Source organism: Stegostoma tigrinum, chromosome 9, assembly GCF_030684315.1.
Source record: "Stegostoma tigrinum isolate sSteTig4 chromosome 9, sSteTig4.hap1, whole genome shotgun sequence".
NCBI classification, from domain to species: domain Eukaryota; kingdom Metazoa; phylum Chordata; class Chondrichthyes; order Orectolobiformes; family Stegostomatidae; genus Stegostoma; species Stegostoma tigrinum.
Window position 1 is genome coordinate 69,114,383 of NC_081362.1, and position 26,628 is coordinate 69,141,010.

At 39.7% G+C, this 26,628-nt stretch overlaps 1 protein-coding gene across 2 annotated transcripts in view; it reads right to left on the reverse strand.

Moving 5' to 3' along the window:
• The window catches only part of LOC125454665 (protein kinase C epsilon type), a 556,093-nt gene that overhangs the window by 211,269 nt on the left and 318,196 nt on the right, over positions 1 to 26,628 (reverse strand). For both annotated transcript variants that reach the window (XM_048535674.2, XM_059648613.1), the window contains 4 exons: positions 19,783 to 19,942; positions 14,845 to 14,879; positions 11,687 to 11,772; positions 9,031 to 9,160 (listed from right to left, as the gene is read on the reverse strand). In XM_048535674.2, the coding sequence (XP_048391631.1) occupies positions 9,031 to 9,160; positions 11,687 to 11,772; positions 14,845 to 14,879; positions 19,783 to 19,942 (411 nt within the window). The remainder of the gene's footprint in view (positions 1 to 9,030; positions 9,161 to 11,686; positions 11,773 to 14,844; positions 14,880 to 19,782; positions 19,943 to 26,628) is intronic.

Genomic DNA, 26,628 nt, shown 5'->3' on the forward strand with positions numbered 1-26,628 from the left:
TGACCTTCACTCTAGTATTTGAGTGCTATGTTAGACAGCAGCCACAGTGAATAAGTTATATTTTTGTCCCTTCTTTCTGGTTGGTTTTGCTCTGTTCAAAATGCCACATTGTATTGTAATACATTTCAGACTCTCAAAATATGCCTCAATAATTCTCCAGCCCACTTTTCATCAAGTTGCTCAATATCATCAGAATCCAATAATCACTTTGTTTTCATAACTGCGGCTACTGTCTGTACACTTTGCTTCTGCCACCTCATTTTTTATTGATATCACATATCAGTTCATTTGTTTTATATTATTGTTTGATTTATTCTATAAATATAATGGCAGATCTTCATTTAATTAACAGCTTTATTTTGATGATCATTCCACTCCCATTCTACCTCTGTCTTTTCCTGATATTTTAACAAGCTGTAAATTCGATACCATTGTTCATTAGTTAAAAAAAGATTAAGCGTCTCCTGTGACACACTTACTTTCTCCTCTTTCTTCTTTTACTGCCTGCCTGTCATTTTTCTGCTCAGCTATAAACAGCAGCTCAATGTAACAAATCTCTTTTACATTCATGACCTTGAAAATTCCTGGTTGAAAAATCTGCACATATTTGACTGTGCTTCATGTTACTGCCATCTGCTGGGAGATGTTGGCACAGTCCCACTCTCATTCAAGCTGACCGATACATTGTGGGCCTCTTGTGGCAGAATTGTGTACCCTCTTCAGAGCGGGTTTGGTAGTTTGAGGATATCTCTAGTGGCAGTGGGGACTGTACCACCTTCCCGATGTCACTCTGATAAAATCTGTGGTGGAAGGTCTGTGGACTACTTTCCCACTTCACCGTTTGTTGAGCCCTTTGAGCGAGCAATTGGTTCCCTTCTAATGGTCTTATTGCACCAACGCTGGTATTAATCAAATGGCAGGCAAAGGCTTACCTTTTACTTAGTCAGAGAATAAACATTGGTTTACTACATTGATATTGGAAATGAGCAGTTTGTCTAGTGAGGGAAGGTTAGACAGGCTGGGCTTGTTTCCAAGATAACATGGTGTAAAACGTCAGTCTTCCTGCTCCTCCGATGTTGCTTGCCTGCTGTGTTCATCCAGCTCTACACCTTGTTATCTCAGATTCTCCAGCATCTGCAGTTCCTACTATCTCTGGGCTTGTTTCCATTAAGGTTTGCAGGAGGATAAGGGGTGATTTGATAGAATTGTTCATGATCTTGATAAGATGGAGATGGGAAGCATGTGTCTACTATGGGTCATTCCAGTACCACAAGACGCTATTTTAAAATTAGATGCCAATCTTTTAGGATAGAAATGAGGTGAATTTGTTTTCCTCAGGACTGTGTAAACTCTCAGCCTCAAGGCGGTGGAGGCTGTGGCACTGACTATCGTGGGCACATGACAAACAAACCCAAGCAAGCTGGGGTAGCTTTGCCCTTGCTGTCGCACAATGTCTCTCTCAGCTCCAACCCACTGACACACCTTCCACCACTACTCACCCTAGGTCTGGGATCCAGGCACGACTCTAGGCCTCAGGTAGTGCCTCTAATTGGCCAGCAGCTCTTGTAAAGTGGGATTTCTTCTGGAGAGATCTTGTTCCCAGGGAAAGGCCCACCACTGGCATGTCAATTGCCTGGGCAGAACAAGATATGACAGGTCTTCCCTTAAGGAGGCAGCAAGGGGCTTCTGTTAGCTGTCCACCACAGGGCGTGGGCAGGGCAGTGGCATTGAGGCAAATGATCAGTCATTATTGTACTGAATGACTTCAACGGTACTACAGTCACACTACGTACTTGTTTTACTTCCTTCCAAAAATAACCAAAGATCCTTGCAACAGTAACACAATAGCATGCATTTCCATAGCACCCTTACTGCAGTAAAATGTTCCACGGCATTTCACAGGAGAGTTCTCTGACAGAATTAGACATCAAGACAATAAGGAATTCCCAGGACAGGAGACTTGAAGCTTTGTCAGAGATAGTTTTTAAGGGTAATGAGACTTACACTCAGTGACCAATTTTTATGATGGACACAGTTGTCTTTCAATTTGGGATTGCTACATTAAACACAAAAACAGCCAAGTTTCCTATTTGTCGGTGGTGTTACATGCAAGTAACATTATAACAACAGTGCTACATTTTCATCATGAGTGACTCTTTTGTACCCATCAGCAATAGCACACTGCAGCAAGTTGTTTTCAAAAATCTCACTTGTTTAGTTTTGTGAAGCTTTCCTGAACACCTTAATGCGAGTAACAGTCTGGTATAATTTTTTGGTTAGACTTTGCTTGCATCACAGTGTAAATGTGGTCTGAATCTGGCATCCACACCAAACTTGACACGAGGTCTGCATGTTACAAGGTGCCGTGGTCTCTTCACATTCTTGTTTTTTTGGGAGGCTGATAGAAGTAACTCCTGTCCCAGAAACTGATCAAAACTTGTTGGAGGAGATATAGAAACCGGTTTTTGGGGCATCAGTTTGGACTTATACATCATGCTGAATTTATCAATGCAGATAAATGCATATGTATTAGGAACATATTTCTTGATTTATTAAAGTTATTAATGAAGAAATACTTTAATGTTTGAAGTAAATAGGAAAGGGAAAATTTGAATCACCAAGGTCAAGCCTTTTGTGAAAAATTACATCTATTCACTGAAAAATAAATGTAACAAAGTCAGCATTAGACACAATCTTAAATTCTGTATATTGCTGTGCTATTTTTCAAAAGATTTATCACAGAAAATTGGCAAAGCAAGTGACCAAAGTGATTAGTTTATAAAAAAAAGCTGGATTCCTTCATCTCTCAAATATGACATAAATTCTATAACTGCACTTTGATCAATGACAAATCCAATGGCAGGAGCTGTACATGGTTCAGAGTATTTGCTTTCAATACTCTTTTAGTTTTTAACTTGTTAAATCTATCAGCAGCGACAACATATTCATGGGGAACTTTGTAGGATTCCTGAGATATGTGACACTGGTAAAGTAACATGAAAATTAGACATGTCAATAGCGTGGTGTGGTACTGGGTTACAGCACCACTATACACTATAATGAAGGATGGATTGGAAATGAGGAAAGGACATGTTTGAGATCTGTAGTAGGCAACTGCCAATGACACCAGCCTGACTGAAGTGATAATTAAATTAGTTTTACACTGCAATATTTGGATATTCTTTAAGTTTTACAATCACCAGGGGAAGATATCAATGCGTCTAATTTTTACTTTCTATTTTGTTTTTTTCTGCTCCTGTCCAGATGACAACTGATATTTCCTTTGTTCCCCAGGACAACTGATGATGGTTTTAAAAACTTACACAGCTGTTTCAGCTCCCACAGTGACCAAAGTGACAGTTTTCCCATACTCTAGCAATAACAATTATGATAGCATATCCAGAATATGGCACAATGCATACAATTTTGGTCTCCATGCCTGAAGTTAGGTTTGTCTAAAAGGGATTGGAATGTGGGTTCATTCAACTGATCCCTGGGATAACAGAATTGTCTTGGAGGACAGCAGAATGCTGTTACCTTGACTGAAATTCAGGAGAAGTGATCTCTTTGAAGCAAATAAGATTCTGAGAACACTTGATAGGGTCAATTATTTACCTTTCCTGGAATTAAGGTTTGGGTTAAAGGGTCAGCAATTGACAGCAAAGTTCATGTGAATTTTTAAAATTTCTGTACCATCGAGGGATGAAAATGCTCAAGCACTGAGTGTACTCATGGTTATGATCTACAGATTCTTAGAATCTGATGGAATCAAGGGACAGGGACTCAGTCAGAGGAATGTAATGACTTAATGGTATTACTGCCTAAACCACTTTTGGAACACTGCATTCAGTTCTAGTTCTGTGTTCAAATCTGCAAATATTAGGTTTATTCTGAAGCACCTTCCTCTACAAAAGGAAACGATTCACCAAGCAAGTTAATAGTGTCATGCACTGCCACCTGCAGGAAAACAAGCCTCTGTGTCATGGCAAAAAAGTTATCATCTCATGTTTTCCCTTTGCAGTTTACAACAGCAATTTCAACTTGATATTTATATGGCTGTGTTAAGGGAAGTGAGGTGGAGGTGCTTGCAAAAAAAAAATCAGATCCATTGAAATTTTGGTACACTGGGCCATAGGAGGCTAAAGATAGGAAGCATCAAGACAGTGTAGGGATATAAACACCATGACTGAGATTTTTAAATTGACTTTATTGGCCATGTCAGGAGACAATGCAGGTCATGTTCATGAGAGTAATGTTTGAGCTTGACCTGCCATATCTTAGGATATGGCTAGCAGCATTTAGCATGTGCTAATGTTTACTGGGATGGATAATAGGAGGCTAAGGAGCAAGAGTTTGGAAGAGTTAAAAAGATTAAAATTACTCACATTTGAGGTAGGAGGACAGGCAGGCAATATTATGGAGACAGAGATGGTTGATATTTGTGATGGAGAATATATTGTGTCAGCATTTCAGCTTAGGCTGAATCAGAAAACAAGATTTAGGCGTCTTTTTCAGCTAGTAGCAATGGCTGGGTTCTTTTATTCTTTATTCATTCATGGGATGAGGGAAATGCTTGCCATGCAGCATTTATTGCCTGTCCCTAATTTTTCAGAGAGCAGTTAAGAGTCAACCACATTGCTATGGCTCTGGAGTCACATGTAGGTCAGGCTAGGTAAGGATGGCAGTTTCCTTCCCTAAAGGAAATTAGTGAACCAGATGGGTTTTTCCCCGACAATCGACTATGGATTTGTCATCTTCATTAGACTCTTAATTCCAGTTATTTATTGAATTCAAATTCCACCATCTGCATGGTGGGATTTAAACCTGGGTCCCCAGAGCATTATCTTGTGCTCTGGATTAACAGTCCAGCGATAATACCACTAGGCCATCGCCTCCCCTGAAAGTGCAGTGAAGGTAATCAGTTATTAAGAACATAATAGCTGAACATTTGGAAAATCATAATCTAATCAAAACGGTCAGTGTGGCTTCATGAAAGGGAAATTGTGTCTGACTAGTTTATTAAAGGTTTTGGAGAAAATCTCAATGAGAGCGGATAGAGGGGAACCAGTGGATGTAGTGTATTTTAACTTCTAGAAGGTATTTGACAAGGTACCTCACAAAAGATTTAAGTCATATGAGAACAACCCGGGTGTAGGAGGTAGTATATCAGCATGGATAGAAACAGTGAGTGTTTTTTTTTTCAGATTGGTGACCCATCACCAGTACAGTTCCACAGGGATCAGTGGAAGGAAGTGAATGTAATGTAGCCAAACTTGAAGATGACACTGAAATACCTGGAAAGGCAGGTGGTGAGAGGGAATCAAACAGTTTATAGAAAGCTACTGATTGGTTAAGTAAGTGGGCAAAAGTTGTCAAATGAAGTATAATGTGGGCAAATACAAAGTTGTTCATTTTGGAAGGGAGAACAAAAGAACAGAATACTATTCAAATGAAAAATAAAGTTGTGGAAAGCTGCATCACAAAGGGGCTTGGGAGTACTTGAACATGAAAAATAAAGCTGGCACACAGGTGCAGCCGATAATCAGGAAGCTAGGCCCATATTTCAAAGTGGTCGGAGTATAAGAATAAAGAAGACTTACTACAACTGTACAAGGTGCCAAGGAGACCACATCTGGAGTACTGTGAGCAATCTTGGTCCCCTCATTTAAGGAAAGATATCATCTCATTGGAGGCAATTCACTGAAGGTTCACTAGGATGATCCCTGGTATGAAGGCATATCTTATGAACAAGGACTAATCAGGCTGGGATTCCAGTCACTGGAGTTGAGAAGAATGAGAGGTGACCTCATTGAAACACATAGGTTTCTTAAGGGGCCTAGCAGGATAAATGCTGCCAGAACGTTTCCCCTCATGGGACAGTCTGACCACAGAGGGCATAGTGGCACAGAAAATGGAGACTTTGTACACTTTTCACTGTACTCATATATCCCTGTAACTGAGTACATGTAGCAATGAAATCTAATTCTAATTCTAGTCTCAGGATAAAGGAGCAACAATATAAGACTGAAAAAAGGAGAAATTTCTTCACTCAGAGGGTTTAATGTCATTGGAATTCCTGGAACAGAGGCCTGCAGAAGTAGAGTCATATATACTTAAAGCTGAGATAGACAGATGCTTGATCATTAAGGGAAATCGAGAGTTAAGAGCAAAAGGTTGGGAAGTTGATGTGAGGAATGTCAGATCAGTCATGATCATACTGAATGGTGCAGCAGGCTTGAGAGACGGAATGGTTTACTCTTGTTCCTATTTCTTATTGTTTTAATGGTCTCATGTTGTTGATTTTCACGAAATTGAGCCAATGTGGGAAGCACTTAAAAGTGGCATGTGGGACCCAATTCTAGGACTCCTGCCTGCATTCTCATTTTCAGAAATACTCATTGACATGAAATAAGGGTATTGGTAGCCAGGCCAGACATAGGTCTCCAGACCTTGCAGATTCCATGTGGAGGGTGTGAACACTTTGAGCACCACCCTGTAACTTTATTGAAGTCAGGCCCCTTCAGTAAGCTGACACATACAACACTTTTCCGAAGAGTGATGATTCGTGGGGAAGCTTGGCACCAGGTCATCAATCAAAAGGACTATTCTGTATTCCCACTGAACTACATCAGGCCTCTTACTGTCTCATCAAGCTGTCAATCAATCATTTCATACACTATTCATTGCATCAAAGGCAGAAGTTTACATTCACTTCCAACCCTCAATCTTAAAAGGCAATGAAATAATCTCTTCAAATAAAAGGGTTATCACAACACAATAAAATAGCTAATCAAACGCTTTGTTTTGTGTAAAAAATGAGAAGTGGTGTAGATAGAGTGGATAGCCAGAGACTGTTCCCAGGGCGGAAATGACTATCATGAGGGGCCATAATTTTAAGGTGATTGTAGGAAGATATGGGGAGATGTCAGAGGTAGGTTCTTTACACAGAGGTGATGGGTGCATGGAATGCATTGCCAGCGGTGGTAGTAGAATCAGACACAGTAGGGGCATTTAAGTGACTCTTGGATAGGCACATGAATGATAGTAAAATGAAGGGTATGCAAGATAGCTTGATCTTAGAGTAGGATAATAGGTCGGCATAACATTGTAGGTCGAAAGGCCTGTACTGTTCTATGTCCTATGTTCAAACAAAGCTTTCCCTCCAGCGTACAATTGCATTGACACTACTTGCTGGGATCTAGGCGGATTAGCCCATTCTTAGAGGTCGGCCAGGCATTCATAATCAGGCCCACCAAGTATCTGGCATTGGCTAGTGCCTTGAACCGTCATCTCGGTTAACCACCCTTGAGTTTCTCTTTTCTTGCCTTTCCTCTTGATTCTCTTTTCCCAGCTGTGTATTTACATTAAACCTTGTTGTATCTCTTAAGTTTCTTTAGACTGTTTAAAAGTCATTGACCCAAGTGTTTTTGCAAAATATGCAAAATATTGTTTATTTTATAACTGCTAAATTTGGAATGTTTAACAGAAGGGAATTATGGTTCATTTACAACGAGATACTAGGCAAGCAGTTTGACAACTCAGAGACAATGGAATGGTTAAAACAACTGTTTTAAAATTCAGTTTTGCCAATGTCTGCGTGACAGCCGACTCCACACCTTTGGATGATATTGCCAAAGGATTGCATACGATTAAGAAAGATCAAGAACAAGGACTCTCTTTGGGAGACTGCAGATAATGGTGAAAAAGTGTAAAAAGAAGCAATTGCTGTATATACCCTGACTACAATCATCTGGGGTGAGTTGAACTCACCAAGGGCAATCCCACTGAAGTGCACAGTGGAGAAGCTTGTGTACTCAACCACATCAAAGATTTCAGAGATAATACTCCCAGATTACTGTCACAGAGGATGCCACTTAGAACTTTTATGTGGGCATTTTCAATGCTGTGGCAAGACAGAAACCTGACTTAAACGTTTAAAATATGAAGTTGCAGGAAAAAGATGCACAAGTTGAGAAGATGATAATGCATTCACAAGTTTCAGACTGGAAGGCGAGATTGGACACTAGCCAGTTGCAAAACCCCATGGAGCCAGAGGTGAATTTTTTTGAGAAGGGGTTTGGTGGTGTCAGATTTGAAAGATAGGTCAACTACACCTAAGTGGTCACAATATCAACTAAATTTTCAACCAGGAAGGGAAGTTGGGGGGAATCAGAAATATAGCGAGAATGGCATCAAAAGAACAAATCATGTGCTTTATGGACAAGGTAAGATTTGAAAAGCCACGACAGAAATTAGGATAGCAATTGAAGATGACACAGGTTCAAGAATTCAGGCAAAGAAAGTTCAAGTAAGGGGCTAGGCAGAGGCAGCTGAAATGGTGCTCTTAACCTTCCTGATAAAGAATTCCAATAGGAGGTGTTCAGGCTGAGTAGAAAAGATGGTTTTAAAGAGACGGTTAAAAACAAGTTGTAAAGAACTTGGAGTCAATCTTTGTTTTCCACCATGATTCTGAATTTGTGCCTAATTCTGGTCAAGGAGAGTGAGCCCTGCATTGATGGGCTTGAATTTCTTTTGTGCTTTTAAATCCAATTTAACATCCTCAGACGGCATGTGAAATACCATCTGTCATGAAGCTCTGAAAGCCAGATGTAACAGAAATACAAACCTGCCTTTTTGTTTACCATCTCTCAGTTAATCATAAACGATCCCATGGCACTACTTTAAAAGAACTGAAGGGATTTCTCCCCAGTGCCCAGGATGCCACCACAAAAAACATTATATCTGGTCATTTTCATATCACTGCCCGATGGAACTTGTTGTATGGAAGTTCTGCCTTACCACTGTGGCTGCACTTCAAAACTTAAAAGAAAACTGTGCATTCCAGTTGTGAACGGCTCTATATAAATGAAAGTCTTTCTTTCTACAGGCTCACTGACCTTTTCTTCCATCAGCAGGTATTGTTGGTAAAATGTTATTATGTTAAAATATCATTACATAATCAAAATGAACAATCGTTGACATTTTTTACACATCTGTAACTCACTAAAAGAAGGAGAATGGATTTCTTACCTTTACATTGTAACCCCTGTTTCATCAGACCCCAGAGCAAAGAGCCACAGTGATCACAGAATGTGGGCACTTTGAAATTATGAATGCTAAACTTATGAGGCATGTTAACACTGAAGCGCTGGGAGCCCACCTGCATAGAAAAAGATGCATATGAGCCAATATTTCTGAATTGGTTTCAGACACTTGCACAAAAAAAACAGACATGGGAAGCCCTGGGCTAAAACAGAATTATGCCTTCCAGAGTCGATGACTGATAGTACAAGTGCAACTGAAGTAATGGAAAAAGATACACTCTGACGCACCTTCAGTTAACTTGCTTGAATTTTATGCAACATCAATAGGATCACTACTCAGCTATTTTTATTCTATCATTTACTGCATCACAATAGACCAAGGCCAAAACAAGTTAGTGAGACCAACATGGCTTCTAAACCAATAATGTCATCATGCTGTTGACATTGTAGCAAAAATCTATTCCTCTTGTTACCAACCTCAGCAAAATGTAGCTGCTGTCCATTCGATTTCGTTACAACAATAATGTTTATTTACATGGTCCACTTAAGTGTGATAAGACATCCCCAAATATTTCCAAGGAGCTTTAGTCAACAAAATATAACACTGAGCCCTGTAATAATGAGGATAAATGACCAAAACCTGAATCAAAAAGGGTACTTTTAAAAGCACCACATGGGAAAAAACAGAAGTAGGAAAACAGAGAGGTTTTTGGAGGAATTTCCTGCACTTAGCTAATGGGCATCTGAAGGTATTTTTTTACAAATATAGTGCAATCAGAATTGGGAATGGTCAAGATACCTGAATTAAAGGAGTTCAGTTCTCTGGAAAAATTATGTTGGCAGAAGACATTACAGAGATTGGAGGAGAGATGCCATGGAAAAATTTGAAAAAAATGGATGAGAATTTAAAAAGTGAAGGGGTGCTTAGCCAGAAGCCAATGCAAGGCAGGAAGCGCAAGACTGACAAATTTAAAAAAAGTAGTGGGTTAGAATACGTACTTACTTTGGGCTGCCATCAAACTTACAAAGAATAGAAAATGGGCAGTCGACCAGGAGAGTATCTGATCAGTTAGTGCCAGAGGAAACAAAGGTATAGATGAGGGTTTCAGCAGCAGGTGAGCTGAGAGGGAGGTGAAATTAGGCAATATAAAAAAGGTGAAAGTAGGCATCACGATGGTGTGGATACGTGGTTGAAAGCTCAACTCGTGGTTGAATATGGCATCAAAGTTGTAAACAATGTGGTTCTGCCCCAAGACAGTTTCATGAAGAGGGCTGGAGTCAGTGGCTTGGGAACAGTGTTTTTGGCAAGGATCAAGGATAATGGTTTCAATCTCCCAAAACATTTAGTTGGTGAAAACTTTACTAATCCAGTACTGGATGTTAGAAAAGAAGCTGGACAAGTTCAGTGCAGCATGGGGAGCGTTTGTGGTGAGCGAGTGTACGTGTCTCACCATACATGAGGAAATCGACCTGTTTTCAGATGACCTCACCAAGGGTGTAGCATGTAGATGGGGAAGTGAAAATGAGACTAATAGAGATTATTTGGAGATAGCAGAGGTAACAGAGCAGGAGCAGAAATAGAAGTCATTGTAGATCATTTGCAGGGTACGGTATAAGGGTAGCATTAGCACAAGGCAGACCCACCCGAACAGAAAATGGTTTGGAGGTGTTGGAGAAGGATTGCATAATCAACTGTGTCAAAGGCTACAGACAGGTTGAGAAAGATGAGAGCTTAATTGGAGACAATGTTCAATGTGATTCGGACAAGTTATGTTCGGCATCAAATACAAGGCAAATGCAGCGTGATATGGATAAATGTGAGGTTATTCACTTTGGTAGCAAAAGTCAGGCAGGAATATTATCATTAGAATCGTGACAGCTTGGGAAAAGGGGGAGAGGGGGAGGGGTGTTGGTGCAATGAGATCTGGGTAACCTCATTCACCAGGCACTAAAGGTAAGCACACAGGTGCAGCAGGCGGTGACAGAGGCGAATGGTATGTTGACCTTCTTAGTGAGAGGATTCAAGTACAGGAGCAGGAATATCTCACTGAAATTGTGCAGGGTAAGATGACATCTGAAGTATTGTGTGCAGTTTGAGGAAGGATGAAGGGTGAGGATGAGGAATGAGAAAGGATGCTCTGGCTATTAGGGAAGCACAAAGAAGGTTTATCCAGGTTGATTCTTGCGATGGCAGGACTGATGTTCAGGGAGAAACTGAATCAGTTTGGACTATATTCACTAGAGTGTAAAAGAATAAGGGGGAATCTCATAGAAACCTATAAAAGTCTAACCGGATAAGATGGATAGATGCAGGAAGAGTGGTCCCAATATCAGGGCAGTCCTGAACTAGAGTTCAGAGTCTAAGGACAAGGGGTACTAGGCATTGTAGGAAAGAGATGAGGAAGAATTTCTTTACTTAGAGAGTGGTGAATTCTGTGCCACAAGTTTCTAATGAATTTTATGCAAGATCTGTATATTGTTCTCAGCATCAAAGGGATCAAAGGAAAAGGGATAAAGCAGGAACATGGCTCTAAGTTGGATGATCATATTGAATGGTGGAGCAGGCTCAAAGGGATGAGTGGTCTACCTCCTGCTCCTATATTCAACACTTCTATCAAATGTAGAATTCTAAATATTTGTACCTCATCCTGGGCTTCTTGCTTCTTCAAACCAGCACACTTGGTTATGATAAGTTCATGACAGCGCTTATGCACTACACAGGTACAGACTGTAAGTTCAAATAAATGAAATGTTTTAGCTCAGTGTCAGATTTAAACTTCATCGAATAATAATCTTGGTGAGAAAGTGAAAGTGCAACAACATAAAACCAAAAATAAGCAATTCAATCCACCAACTAAAATTGTCACGAAAGATTCAATACACTTGTTCTTTTTTTCAGTTTTTATTATTTTTAATATCAAAATAAGTAGATAAAATTAATCAGCATTATTATTATTCTGTGGACAAAATTGCAACTATCTCTGGATCTGTCTAATGGAATTTGGTCCATCAAGAGCGGAATGTTTGTACTGTGAAATTTGGCATTTTCTAGATTACTTAAAGGACCTAATGTCATGAGTAGGTCAATGCAGCCCAAGTTGTATCCTGATGTTCTAACACCTGGTTTATTATTCCTAGTCTAGCCATGATCATTCAAATCTGATTCACTTTGTCTTTTTTTTCAATGTGATGTTATTTCAGTGACAGTGTTCCTTCATCATTTCAATTTGTTAAACTGAAGTACAGTACATGTAATTAAATACAATTTCGTTCGATATTCCCAAAATATTTCAAATTCCATCAAATGTTACACACCCTGAGCAAGATGGGAGTCAAATAATCTATGTTTTTGTTTTCTTGCTCATTGGCACTGAAGGATGGTGCACAGCACTATGCACAGGCATGACAGTCAAATGATAGTCAAAGTGTAAAGTCAGAGGTCCGCTGCTACATCAGTTCATTTATAAAGCTAGAGAATTAATGTTTTATTAACATTGATCCTAAATCTGAGATGTTGACCAATTTCCAACATCTGTAGTTGCAAAGCCAAAAGCAAAGATGTGAAATGTGTCTGCCAAAATAATCTTTGCTAACTAGTCTCTTCTTGGATTTCTTGATTCTCTGTAAACAATAACACACTCTTTTCTCTTAAGAAGTATCGCATATGTTAATTGGACACTTGTATGAGAGTACTGAAAGCTGAATAAACTGTTTTCCACTAACCTACTTTTTAATTCAATAAAAAGGCTTAAATAACAAGCCTGTCATTGAAAAACTGGATGACTGACAAGACTTTTGTAAATAGATACATTCAATAACAGATCCTCTCTGCCCAGTATGACAGTGACTATAATCCACTAATTTTATTAATGTCAAGTGGTTAATTTGCTCTGAATTACAGAATTAATCTATTTTTAAAAATATTTTTAACAATCAAAAATAAGTTGCCTTTTACTGTAGTTCGTATTTTAAATAACTTTTAGAGCTTACATCTGTATAGATTTTAGAAACATTTGTAGGATTTCATTGTATGATTATATTGCATTCTGTGGCTATCATTAGTGTGGTACGATCACATTAGATCAATTGAGCTGATTCTTATCAGCACTGATGAGTAGCTAGTCGCATTTTGAAGATTTCCACAAATATTTCAATATTGAACTCATCTCAACATCAAACAGCTGATGCCTACCTTATGTTATGTGTTACATCTAGATTTCCCCTCAGGGAAGAGCATCCAACAGCAGTAAGAATGCTGATTTTCCCCTCAGAAAAATGAGAGGTGGTTCATGACCATCTCCACCAATAGACCACTTCAGGGGGTTACTTTTTTGCCGCAGACCCAAAATGTTAGGCCTTCACAAACTGCACAAAACAGTTAAGAATTTCTTTCATGACAGCAGATCTTATCAATTATTGCCACTTGAAAGAGCTGCAATTTTAAAATGTTTACACTCACTTTCTGCTTAAAGCAAATTGAGAAATAATTTACTCATGATAAAATACATTCTCAATTATTAAACAATTTGCATTAGCCATGAAGTGGAGATGCCGGTGTTGGACTGGGGTTCACAAAGTCAGAAGTCACATGACACCGGGTTACAGTCCAATAGGTTTATTTGAAATCACAAGCTTTCATAGCGCTGCTGCTTCATCAGGTGAAGTGGAGGAAAGTGCACAGGCACAGAGTGTGTAGGTGGAAAGATAATGACAAGGTAATCCCAGGTGATTAAGAGTGTCAACAGCTAAGTACAAACAGTGTGAGTGGAGTTTCAACAGGCTGGATAACAAGTGAGGGGATGACCTATGATCCAATCATAGAAGCAGAGAGATAATTACAAAAAATCACAAATAAGGTGGTGCTAGAGACAAATCAAATGGCTGGAATAGCATGAGTAGGTATTAGAGTCGCTCAGATACCTTCTCATGCTATTCTAGCTATTTGGTTTGTCTCCTGCACCATATTATTTTTGATTATTTGTAATCATCTCCCTGCCTTAATTAATCCGTTCATAGGTCATCCCTTCACTTGTTATTCAGCTGTCGACACTTTACTCATACCGTTAGACACTTTTGATCACCTGCAAAGACTTGTTATTCAGCCCTGCATTTGACACTGCATTCATACTAATTGTACTTATTGGTTGACATTCTTAATTACCAGGAATTATTTTGCAATTATCTCTCCACCTGTAAAGTCTTAATTGCACACTTGCGTCCACTTCACCTGACAAAGGAGCACTGCTTTGAAACATTATGATTTCAAATAAACCTGAGGAACTATAACCTGGTGTCATGTGACTTCTGAATTTGCATTAGCAACATCTCACAAGATCCCACAACAAGAGGTGGAGAATTGTACTATTCAGATAAGCAGGAACACGCATGCTCAAAACATATACGAATGATGTCTCCAAGTCATTTTGCTGGTTTTGTGAAGAGCTCCTTCAGGCATTTGAGCTAAAAAGCACAAAACACATCAAAGACATTCATAACAGTCATTTAACTCATGTTCTTTTGGCGAAAGTAAACAAATCTATTGATGCTTTCAAGACTGAGCAGCCTGTTTCATGCATTAATAAAGTATAGTTACCACATGATTTCTTTTTAAAATGACATGGTGACAAATTTCACAAATCCAATGCAGTCAGCTAGAAATCTATGTTTATCTTTTATTTCAGTGCACATCTGTTGTGAAGCCACTAGACAGTCCACAGAAAGACAGCAGCAAAATTGTAGAGAACACCAAATATATTAAAACAATAAACCTTAACAAAGATATTTTAAACACATTTCTTACCCTGACATTGATATCCTTGTTTACCTATCACTCCCCTGTAACACAGCACAGAAGAAATAAGGAAGGGTTAGATTATTGATTGTTGTCATTCATATACTGATTTTCAAAAATACAATCAAAAACACAACTGTGGCACAAACAATAAGATCCATTAACATTGGTCAGCATTTCAGATTTAGGGTCAATTTCTCATAATCATGAGATTATCGAGCTGCTATTCATAGCTACCATGCCGATCTGTGATTCTAGTTCAAAGCCAGTAGAGACATCAAAAATGACAACACAAAATCATCAAAAGTAAGATGCCTTTTTACTGTGGTTTGTATTTTAAATAACTTTTATGCTTTTAAGAGTTTACGTCTACATAGTTTTCAGAAACATTAGTATGATTTTTATTGCATGGTCCTTCCTGGAGAAGCACACTGGTATGTTAAGGTTACACTGAGAGTAATGCAGATTTCGATTTTAAACAATTCAACTGCCCTTGACATCAGGGTTCAGTCATTTGGATAATGTGTGGTACTAGTTGTTTGTGGCTCCTGGTTTCTACATACCAATCAATATGATTACATGGCTTTGTCACAAGGGGCTATGTCGACAAGGAAGTTCATAGGGACTGGCAGCATCATTTTAATTAAGACTAACAGACCATAGGACAAAAGAATTAAGATCAGGAGGGGTCCATAAAACTCAAGAGCCTGCAATCTCCTTCAATATGATATGGCCTCAATTCCTTCCTCAGCTCACTATCCCGAAAATCAACCCATCTCATCCCCCTATAGACAATGGTAGCACATTCACAACCAAACCAGGTAAGGAATTCCAAAGATTCACAATTTTGTGAATGAATAACTTCCTAATCATCTCTGTTGTAAATAAGGAACACTTTAACTTGAGAATTTGCCCCTTTGTTCTAGATTTTCCAGTTCGTGCCCAGTCCTTTCAAAGTTGCCACTGAATGTAAGGAACCCATTTGTATAATCATCACAGTTGTACTTGTAAATTTAACAATAAAAGTCTTGACCCAGCCAAAATCACAACAAGACTTCCCTTCCAGACTATTCCCAGACTCTACCTGTTGTAAAGTTTTTTTTTGTGCAGAAATGAAATAACTAATATTTGCTGTGATCTATGGAAGGATGTTTGTCTGACTTGTCAAATGGTTGACCCAGACTTCAGAGTTTTAGTTTCAGTGTCAACTGTTCAGTAGCTGATACTCTCCTTCATCAAACAAATGCTACTACCTTTCTGGAAGCCAATTCTTCAAGCATTCTGTCAAAGCTCAGGCAAAATTAAGTGCGATGGACTTAAAACAGTGACTAAAAAGCATCTCCCCTGTCACGTTCTGTTCTGCAACATTTGAATAGCCAGTGACAAAGGGGTGGACAAAGAAAACACTTCAAAGCCACTGAAATGCTCCTTGAAGTGCAGTGGTATTAATATTATTGACCAGGCGTAGTCTAATGAATAGTCCAGAGTGACTTGTCTATCAAGACGCCTCATGTTCTGTGTCTAAATGCCTTAATAATGAGGCAGACTGATGGCAGAGATGGAAAGAAATGCAAGTGAATACCACACTCCAGATCTCACTATCTCGTGGGATGACCTACCTCATTTTTCCAAAGATCTGCAAGCCTAGATTTGGCCTGAGCAAGGCACATTAAACACATGACCTTGGGTAGACATCATCCTTGAAATGAAAAACAGTCTGTGTCGATGATCAGAAAAAGGATGTTCATGTATTTTTAAACTTATTGATTTACTTGCCTAAAAACATGTCCATAACATGACACTGTGACGCTTGCAACATTTCTAAGATGCATTGCCACGGTTGGATGAAATCTGCCAATTACCCCCATACATGTGGGATACCTATTGAATCCTTTGAGCTTTAAGTATTCTGTGTATTAACCTGCTTCAGAGTAAATGCAAGTTTGAAATGTGGAAGGCATTGTATATTCTGACATGCTGAAGTCTGACCTGCATTCTGAAACACATTCTCAATACAATTTTCAGGCACGTCCTCTGTTCTCAACTGAAAAGACAGAAGCACAACAACAATTTTTAATGGGTGTTTTAACCTTTGCTCCAATTGGAAAAGGTTCACCATCCCGCAAAATCATTTCAATCATCTTCACATCTGCCGTCTGTGACATGTGTGTGCTTTATTACTCTATCCCTTTATTCTGCAAGCATTCACTTAGCTACATGTCTCTTTACCCCCAAAGTTAGCAGCAGAATTTTCAGCATTCTGGGGTCCTAATCTGGAACTTGCTTCCCAATTTCAACCCCTCTCTGCTTCCTAAATAACCTTCCTCAGAACCTGCATCCTCAATGAGCATTATGGTCTCTGTTCTCGATCTCTTGGGTTTCTTAGGTTAAGTCCACGTGAATTAAAAGTGTTAATGGAATTTGTTTCCATTGTTGGTGTGTGATTATGGTACACACAAAATCAAGTGATTTAGCACAAACAACTGAAACAGGGATCAGCCAGACTGCTTGACCTTTTAGTATGGAATGCCCTTATGTATCAGTCATTTGAAACAAAATCCTAATTAAATGTTGAGAAGGTGTGACAACACTTCAGCTCATTTTTATTCACAAACATGAAATAAAAACAGCATTAATTAGAGGAGAATTTGCTTCTGCTATTCACTGTTGCTCAGTGTTACATTACAATACTGTTACTAACATTAAAATCTGCATTTATTTTATTAAATAAAGTTACAAAGTGAGGAGGTTAATTATTATGTCGTTAATTAAAGAATTAAACAATTCATAGCATCATAGAGATGTACAACATGGAAACAGACCCTTCAGTCCAACTTGTCCATGCCGATCAGATATCCTGACCTAATCTAGTTCCATTTGCCAGCATTTGGCCCATATCCCTCTAAATCCTTCTTCTTCATCCAGATGTCTTTCAAATCTCAACATCCTACACTCCAGTGAAAGAAGTCTCAACCTATTCAGTCTATTTTTATAATGCAAACCCTCCATTTCCGGCAACATCCCGGTAAACCTTGTCTGAACCTTCTCCAGTTTAGTAATATCCTTTCTTTAGCAGGATGGCCAGGACCGCACACAATACTGCAGAAGAGGCTTCACCAATGGGGGATAAAAAGCAAGACATGGGATAAAATGCAGAGAGAGGAACTTGGGGTTCGTGTGTTGTTTCAGGTATGTATAACTGTACCCACATGGCGCTTTCAACACATAATTCGTATCAGGTCCATGACCTGATAGCAAATTTTCACAGCAAATGAGCTCTTTAATGACTGTAATGTCTCCTCTGGTGCACTGTATGCATGTTTGAGAAATCTAACAAGATACAGTGCATCCTACAAAGGGCAGTAGTTGGTGACCATATCTACTGTGCAACTGGTGTAAAAGGTATCACATTAATGAAGTCAAGGAAGGCGCTTTAAGATTCTTTACATAAGTTTTGTAAGGAAAGCTGGTTACCCATAGTGCAATATTTCAACTGTGTGCCCTCTTTACCATCCAATAATTGTGGCAGATTCACTTTGGCGTTCCACGGCACTGGCCTGCAAGACTACTGCTGAAATAGGTAGCATGCAGTCTCCTACAGTATGACACAAAAAGAATTTTTTTCAGCATTTTCTTCCACGTTGACCCAATAGTATGTTTCTCCTGCATTCACTCTTGCTGAAGGGGTTTGGAGGTCAGTTTCAAAGGCATTTGGAGCTCTTCTGTTTATCATTCCACTGTCTTTGTCCTTTTTCCAGCTGTCCTGCCAAATGTTCTGGTGGAAACATTCTTGAAAAGTGGGCAGTTGACACATAGCAGTGAGCAGCTTTGTGATCAAAGGCATTTCCAGCAGACCTGCTGCTACAATCTTCCAGACTTGACTTTTTAAAAGTTGCATCCTGATTTCCAGGCACTCCCAGCTCATTACCTGCATTTTTACATGTGGTTTATTTTGGAGATCCTCCACGACTTGGCATATGAAGTTTAACTCTGTTGAGCATCAGTGGGCATAGCTCTTGACACGTGGGTATAGATTCACCACGTGGAGTTTCACAGCTGAATTTTCAACTGAATCTTTTGTATGAATGATTTTCTTATCATATTTTTAAAATACTAAACAAGCATAAGTTATTAATAAATTTATACGTGGCTGCAGTCTTGCAATAATTTCCCTTGAAGTAACATTCCTCCATTTTAACAATCACACAAATAAATTAGGATTAAAAATTCTGCTATAAGCAGGCCTCTAGGTTACACAGCTATGGAGCAATTAAACATTACACCTTTCACTCACCTATGAATAAAACCAAAATCTTCTAATGTGTAATAATGAATATAATAATCATCAATGTACAATATGTCCTGACAAATATAACAGCAGGTCCTCATGCTTTCCCTGACCTGTTCCATTTTCTTCACATAATTATTTCACTAAATGTTCTCATTCATATGCGTTATCATTCAGTGACTTGTTCATAAAAATAAAATTCGCTAATAAAACAAACTTTTAAGTCTTTCTTTTTTGCCAAATTGTGTCAGCTATGTTCACAAAAGTGTATTAGATAGATATCAGAGCAAGCATTAAGGATCTCCACCTATCTTCTCCTCTATCCATCTTCGATCTGCCTCCCCCTCTCTCCCTACTTATTTCAGAACCTTCTCCCCCTCCCCCATTTCTGATGAAGGGTCTAGGCCCGAAACGTCAGCTTTCCTGCTCCTCTGATGCTGCTTGGCCTGCTGTGTTCATCCAGCTCTACACTTTGTTATCAGGACACTCTGATGGCTTTCTGGAACGTATTTATATTTTTCAGTTGGATACTCTCCGTTCAACTGCAAACTCACACTTCTTCATCATTCTAAGGAGCACTGCCTTCATAAAATGTAAAACAATGTAATCATTCCTGATTTGTGTTTTTTTTTTGCCTTGAACAACTCTCTTGCTCTTACCAAATAAAGTCCCGGCAATGTGAACAATATGTTGGTTGTCTAAGGTAGGTGGCCATAAACTTGTGCCCGTTGACCTGATGGACTCTGCGTCGTACAGCTCCTTGTCTCTTCCTGGGCCGCATTCGTTCTCTGAAGACACGTTCTTCATTCTCCTTTGGTGCTGCAGAAACCAAGAAAACAATTATTGAAACAAATCTGAAGTAACACGAAATTGGTTAGAAATTCAACTCGTGGATGCCAATTATTATGGCATAAAATCAATGTCAGCCTTTTGAATACTGTCCTGATTTTCTGTGTTCAAACAAAGTCTAATAGCATATTGTTCTGAGTGACTTTTCAAAGACCAACACTTCAACCCAAAACTGGCACAACTTGCAACAGTCAGTCTGAGCAGAAGTGAGAAATAGCATAGGAGAGAAGTCTCTAGTGGGAGTATTCTATAGGCCCTGCAACTGTAGCTCCACAGTGGGGTGCAGGATATACTGGGAGGATTGTAAGGATGGTGCAGCAAAAATCACAGGTGATTTTAATATGCTTACAGACTGGGTCAATCAAACTGACAAAGGTAGTCTCAAAAGAGAGTTCATTGAATGTACTAAAGATTGCAATATGTCGTGGAACTGACCAGGGAGCAGGCTAGTGTGAATTTGCTCTCACGTAATGAGGTGGAATTGATTAATGATCTCATAGTCAAGGTTCCTTGAGGGAAGGGTGATCATAGCATACTGGAATTTCAAACTGAGTAGGAAGGTCGACAGATACGACAGTTAATCAGTCGTGACAGATATTTAAGGAGATATTCAATTCCTTCCAACTAAAACATATTCCAGAGTAGGAGAAAGATTATACAAGGGGGAAAGAACATCCATAACTAAGCAAGGATGTTAAAGATAACATAAAGGCAAAAACTGAGCCATACAACATTGCAAAGGCCAGTGGCAAGCAAGAAGATCAGAAAACTTTAAAATTCAAAGGATTACCAAAAATGTAATAAAAAGAGCAACAATAATAATGAAAGAAAATTAGCACAAATAAAAAAAAACAAAAAGATTCAATGAGTATATAAAAGGGAACAGAATAGCTGAAGTGAATGATGATCCTTTCGAGAATGAGACCAATAAAGTAACTGGGGAAGCACAGAAATGGTAGAGACTGGAAATCAATATTTTGCCTCCAATTTCACAGTGGAAGACACTAGTATCATCCCAATAGTGACAGAAGCAGAGTTTATAGAAAAGAAGGAACTTAGAACAATCATCATCACTAGGGAAAATATAGTGAGAAAACTATTGGGGTTGGAGGTAGACAAGTGTTCTGGTGGCCTACATTGTAGGGTATTAAAGAAAGTAGCAACAGAGACAGTGGATCCATTGATTATAAATTCCAAATTTCGTTTGATACAGGAAAGGTTCTAAAAAGGGAGGTAGACAGCAAGTACAAAAGCATAGATCAATTCATTTAACATCTGTCATTAGGGTCTTGCTGGAAGCAATTATAAAGGAAGTAGCAAAAGGACATTTCAAAGCACAATCCAGTATCAGTATGGTTTTATGAAGGTGAACACATATTTGACTTATTTGTTAGAGTTCTTCGAAGGTGTAACAAGCAAAGTGGATAGTGGGGAACCAATAGATGTAGTACATCTGGATTTCCGGAAAGCATTGATAAGGTGCCATACAAAAGATTAATACACAAAGTAGGAATAAATGGGTCTAAGAAAAATTTATTAGGCCTTAAGACCATAAGACATAGGAGCAGAATTAGGCTTTTCGGTCCATTGAGTCTGCTCTACCATTCAATCATGGCTGATACGTTTCTCAAGCCCATTCTCCTGCCTTCTCCCTGTAACTCCTTGATCCCTCACTAAACAAGAACCTAGCCATCTCTGTCTTAAATACACTCAATGACTTGGCTACCACAGTTTTCTGCAGCAATGTGTTCCACAGGATAACCACATATGGCTGAAAAACCTCCTTCTCATCTCAGCCTAAAGGGTCATCCCTTCATTCCAAGGCAGGGTCCTCAGGTCCTGATCTCTCCTATGGGTGGAAACATCTTCATCATGTCCATTCTATGCAGGCCTCTTAGTATTCTGTATGTTTCAATCAGACTCCCCCTGCCGTTACATTCTAAACTCTATCAAGTGCAGACCCAGAGTCCTCAACCGCTCCGGACAATGACAAATTCTTCATTCCTGGGATCATTCTTGAAAATCTTGTTTGGACCCTCTCCAACACCAGCACATCCTTCGTTTAGATACGGGGCCCAAAACTGCTCAAAATATTCCAAATCTGGCCTGACTGAACATTTGTACAGACTCAGAAGTACATCTCTGCTCTTGTATTCTAGCCCTCCTGCAATAAATATTAACATTGCATTTACCTTCCTAACTGCCAACTGAAGCTACATGTTAACATTAAAAGAATCATGGACTTGTACTCCCAAGTCAGCCTTTGCTCATCAGATTTTCAACGCTTTTCCCCGTTTAGAAAATAGTCTATGCCCCTCTATTCCTCCACTTTCCCATTCTACATTTCAACTCCCACTTCCTTTCCAATTTTCCTGGTACGTCCCAGTCCATCTGCAGCCACCCGGCTCCTTCAACACTATTTGTACCTCCACTCATCTTTATGTCGTCTGCAAGCTTAACTCCAATGCCCTCAATTCCTCTGTCCAGATTGTGAATGCATAATGTGAATAGTTGTGGTCCCAACAAAGACCCGTGCAGAACTCCAACAGTCACAGCTACCATCCTGAAAAAGATCCTTTTATCTTGACTTTGTGGCTTTTGCCAGACAGTCAATCCTCTATGCCAGTACCTTTCCTCTAATACCATGGGCTCTTAAATTATCTAGCACCATCCTGAGTCCTACCTTGTCTAAGGTCTTCTAGAAATCCAAATAGATCACGTCGACTGGCTCTCCCGTGCCTAAATTGCTTCTTACCTTCCCAAAGAATTTTAATGGATTTGTCAGGCATGATGTTCCCTTGACAAAGCTGTGTTCACTCAACCCTATTTTACCAAGTACTTCCAAGTACTCGGCAATCTCATACTTAATAACGGACTCAATAATGGACAAAAGACTGAGGTCAGACTAATTCACCTATATATTCCTGTCTTCTGCTTCTTTCTCTTCTTAAACAGGGGTGTTGCATTAGCCATTTCCCAGTCCTCTGGGACCCTCCCTGATTCCAGCGATTCCTGGAAGATCACCACCAATGCCTCTACAATCTTCTCAGTAATCGCCTTCAGAACTCAGGGGAGGGTGGGGGTGTAGTTCATATGGTACAGGTGATTTATCCACCTTCAGACTTTTCTGCTTCTCCAGCACCTTTTCCTTAGTGATGGCCATCACATTCACCTTCACCCTCTCTGGGTTTGCTGCCAGCTCTGGTGAGCTGCTTGTGTCTTCCATTGTGAAAACTGCTGTTCCTCTGTCAGTTTGTCTGTGATTTCTTTGTCCCTCAATATGACCTCTCCAGCTGCATTTTCCAACAGTCCAATATCCACTCTTGTCTCCCTCTTACTTTTTAGATATCTAAAATCTCTTGCAATCTTATTTTATATTACTAGCTAGTCTTATTTAATCTTTGCCCTTTTAACACATTTTCAGTTATCCCCTGAGATAATGGGAACTGCAGATGCTGGAGAATCCAAGATAACAAAATGTGAGGCTGGATGAACACAGCAGGCCAAGCAGCATCTCAGGAACACAAAAGCTGACGTTTCGGGCCTAGACCCTTCATCAGAGAGGGGGATGGGGTGAGGGTTCTGGAATAAATAGGGAGAGAGGGGGAGGTGGACGGGTCGGTCCACCTCCCCCTCTCTCCCTATTTATTCCAGAACCCTCACCCCATCCCCCTCTCTGATGAAGGGTCTAGGCCCGAAACGTCAGCTTTTGTGCTCCTGAGATGCTGCTTGGCCTGCTGTGTTCATCCAGCCTCACATTTTGTTATTTTCAGTTATCCCCTGTAGGTTTTTACAGACTTCCCAGTAATCCTCACTACATTGTACACTTTACGTATCACTTTTATGCTGGCGCTGACATCCCTCGTCAACCATGCTTACCTCATCCTCCCCTTAATGTGTGTGCAGGATAGGTGGATTAGCCATGGAAAATGCAGGGTTACAAGGAGAGGATGGGGTGTGAGTCTGGGTGGGATGCTCTTCAAAGGGTCAGTGCAGACTTGATAGACGGCTATCGGCCTATCTGCACTGTAGCGATTCTATGATTTAGTTCCTAGCCCTGATTCCTTTGCAGATATGTCTCTGTGGTGCCCAGAATATCATACCTGTCAATCTCAATCTGTGCTACTTGCTTGTTTACCTCATTTCGTATACTGTGCATTTAAGTCCAACATCCTCAGTCTTGTGTTGACTGTCCCCCTTTTCATAGGTGTCCCTTTATCTGCTCTGACTGAAGTTAGATTCCTGACCCATTCCATATTCTCTGTCCGATTATTTGCTCTTGAAACTTTAATGTCCATTCTGCCCTCTCCCTCTTTAACTTTTCCAAAACCTCCCAGTAATTAGTTTAAAGCTGAATTCACAATCTTAGTTATGCTTCCACTGAGGATCGATTAACCAACAAAAAACAGAGAGTCAGGATTAATGGGTATTTTTCTAGTTGGCATGACATAACTAATGGGGTTCCATAGCATCCAGTCCTCAGGCCCCAACTATTTACAATTAATATTAATAACTCAGATGTAGCGATAGAAGGTACAATTTCCAAATTTGCAGACAACACTAAAGTAGGTCAGAAAGAAAGCTGCAATAAGGAAATAAGGAATTTACAAATGGATGCATATGGGTTGAGTAAATGGGCCAAAACTTTGCAGATGGAATTTAATGTGAATAACTGTGAGGTTATTCATTTTGGTCAGAAGAATAGAAAGGCAACTTATTACCTAAATGGAAAGAAACTTCAGAAAGCTTTGGTGCAGAGATCTCAGTGTCCTCTTGCATGAAATGAAGAAAGCTATAGTGCAGATACGGCAGGTCATAAGGAAGTGAAATTTTAGCATTATTGCTAAATTGAGTACAGTGTAAAATTTGGGAAGTGTTGGTACAACTCTACAAGGTATTAGTGAGACTGCACTTGGAGTATTGCGTACAGTTTTAGTCTCCTTACTTGAGGAAGGATGCAGTTGCATTGGAGACAGTTCAAAACAGCTTCACTAGATTGATTCCAGAGATGAGGAGTTTATTTTACAAAAATAGGTTGAACTGTTTAGGCACGTACTCTGTGGCAGTAGAATGAGAAGAGATCCAATTGAAATAAATAGGATGCTACAGGGGATCAACAAAATAAACACAGAGATGATGCTTCCTCTTGAAGGGCAATCTAGTATGAGAGATCATAATAAGAGGTAACAAGGTGTGGAGCTGGAGATGCATAGAAGACCAAGCAGCATCTGAGGAGCAGGAAAGTTGACATTTCAGGTTGAGACCCTTCTTCAGAAAATGAGAGGTCATAATATTAGGATAAGGGGAAGCAGATTTAAGACAGAGATGAGAAAGTATTTCTCTCACAGGATGCAAATCTGTGGAATTTCCTATCCCGGACTGTGGTAGATGCTGGGACATTCAGTAATTTTAAGGAGTTAATAATGAGTTGAAGGGTTAGAGGTGCAGACAGAAAAGCAGAGTTAAGGCCAAGGTGATAGACACAATCATACTGAATGGTGGAGTAGGCTCAAGGGGCTGGATTGTCTCCTTCTGCTCCTAGCTTCTATGTTCAGGACACTCAGGAACGAAAGTGCAGAGCCAGCTTTCCCTCACTAGATCAGGCAAAGCACAGCCTAACCAAAAATCAGCATTTAAAATGGAAGCTGCTGGTTTGCAGAACAAGGCGGGGGAAATGATCATTTTTTAGTCTGAAGGACAAAAAAAAGCACACCATTATCGACACTTCTGAAGCTCACTCCCCCTCGGATTGTCTCATTTCCTGACCCACCCAGATATGACCTGCCAATTAGATCCAGAAAGGTAAAGGCTGATTTCCTGAGTCGGCAAGCTGCAGAGTCCATTCATCAGTAGCTTTGAAATAAGGCCAATTTGTTAATGGGCCTCAGAGCAATTTTCTTTGGTGGAGTACAGCAATGTTTCTACATCATTTTTTTTAGAAAAAGAATTACCACATGTACTTTCTAGTCTGACACTGACGCCAAATTCACCTATACCAAATTCACCAAAGATCCTCGGACAGCACCTTCTGAATCCACGACCACTTCCATCTAGAAGGACAAGGGCAGCAGATATGTGGGAACTCCATCCACCTTCAAGTTCCCCTCCAAGTAACTCACCATCCTGACTTGGAAATATAATCGCCATTCCTTCACTGTTACTGGGTCAAAATCCTGGAATTCCCTCCCTAATGGCATTGTGTGTCAACCCACAGCAGGAAGACTGCAGTGGTTCAAGAAGGCAGCTCACCACCACCTTCTCAAGGGCAACTTGCAACGGATAATAAATGCTGCCCAGCCAGCGATGCCCACATCCCACTAATGGATTTTAAAAAATACTTTACATCACAGTGTAAGCTAGACAATCAAACTGATGATTCCTCAAAAGAGACCACTTCCCTCACATAGATCTCAGTGTAGCCACTTTGAGGTGGAGCTTCCACATGGGATGAGTCAATACAAGTTCACTCAAGGCCATCTTGACCTACTGTTAGTTCTCAACAGAAATTGTCGAGACCTCAGATTCAATGTCTAGTCATGTTTATTCAGGGAAATAGTGCAGTGTATTAAAAGATGCACGAGAGCATATCTAACAATATTTACAAGGAGGGATGTCAAGCAACCTTAACAGCAAACATGAAGGACAAAGTAATATTC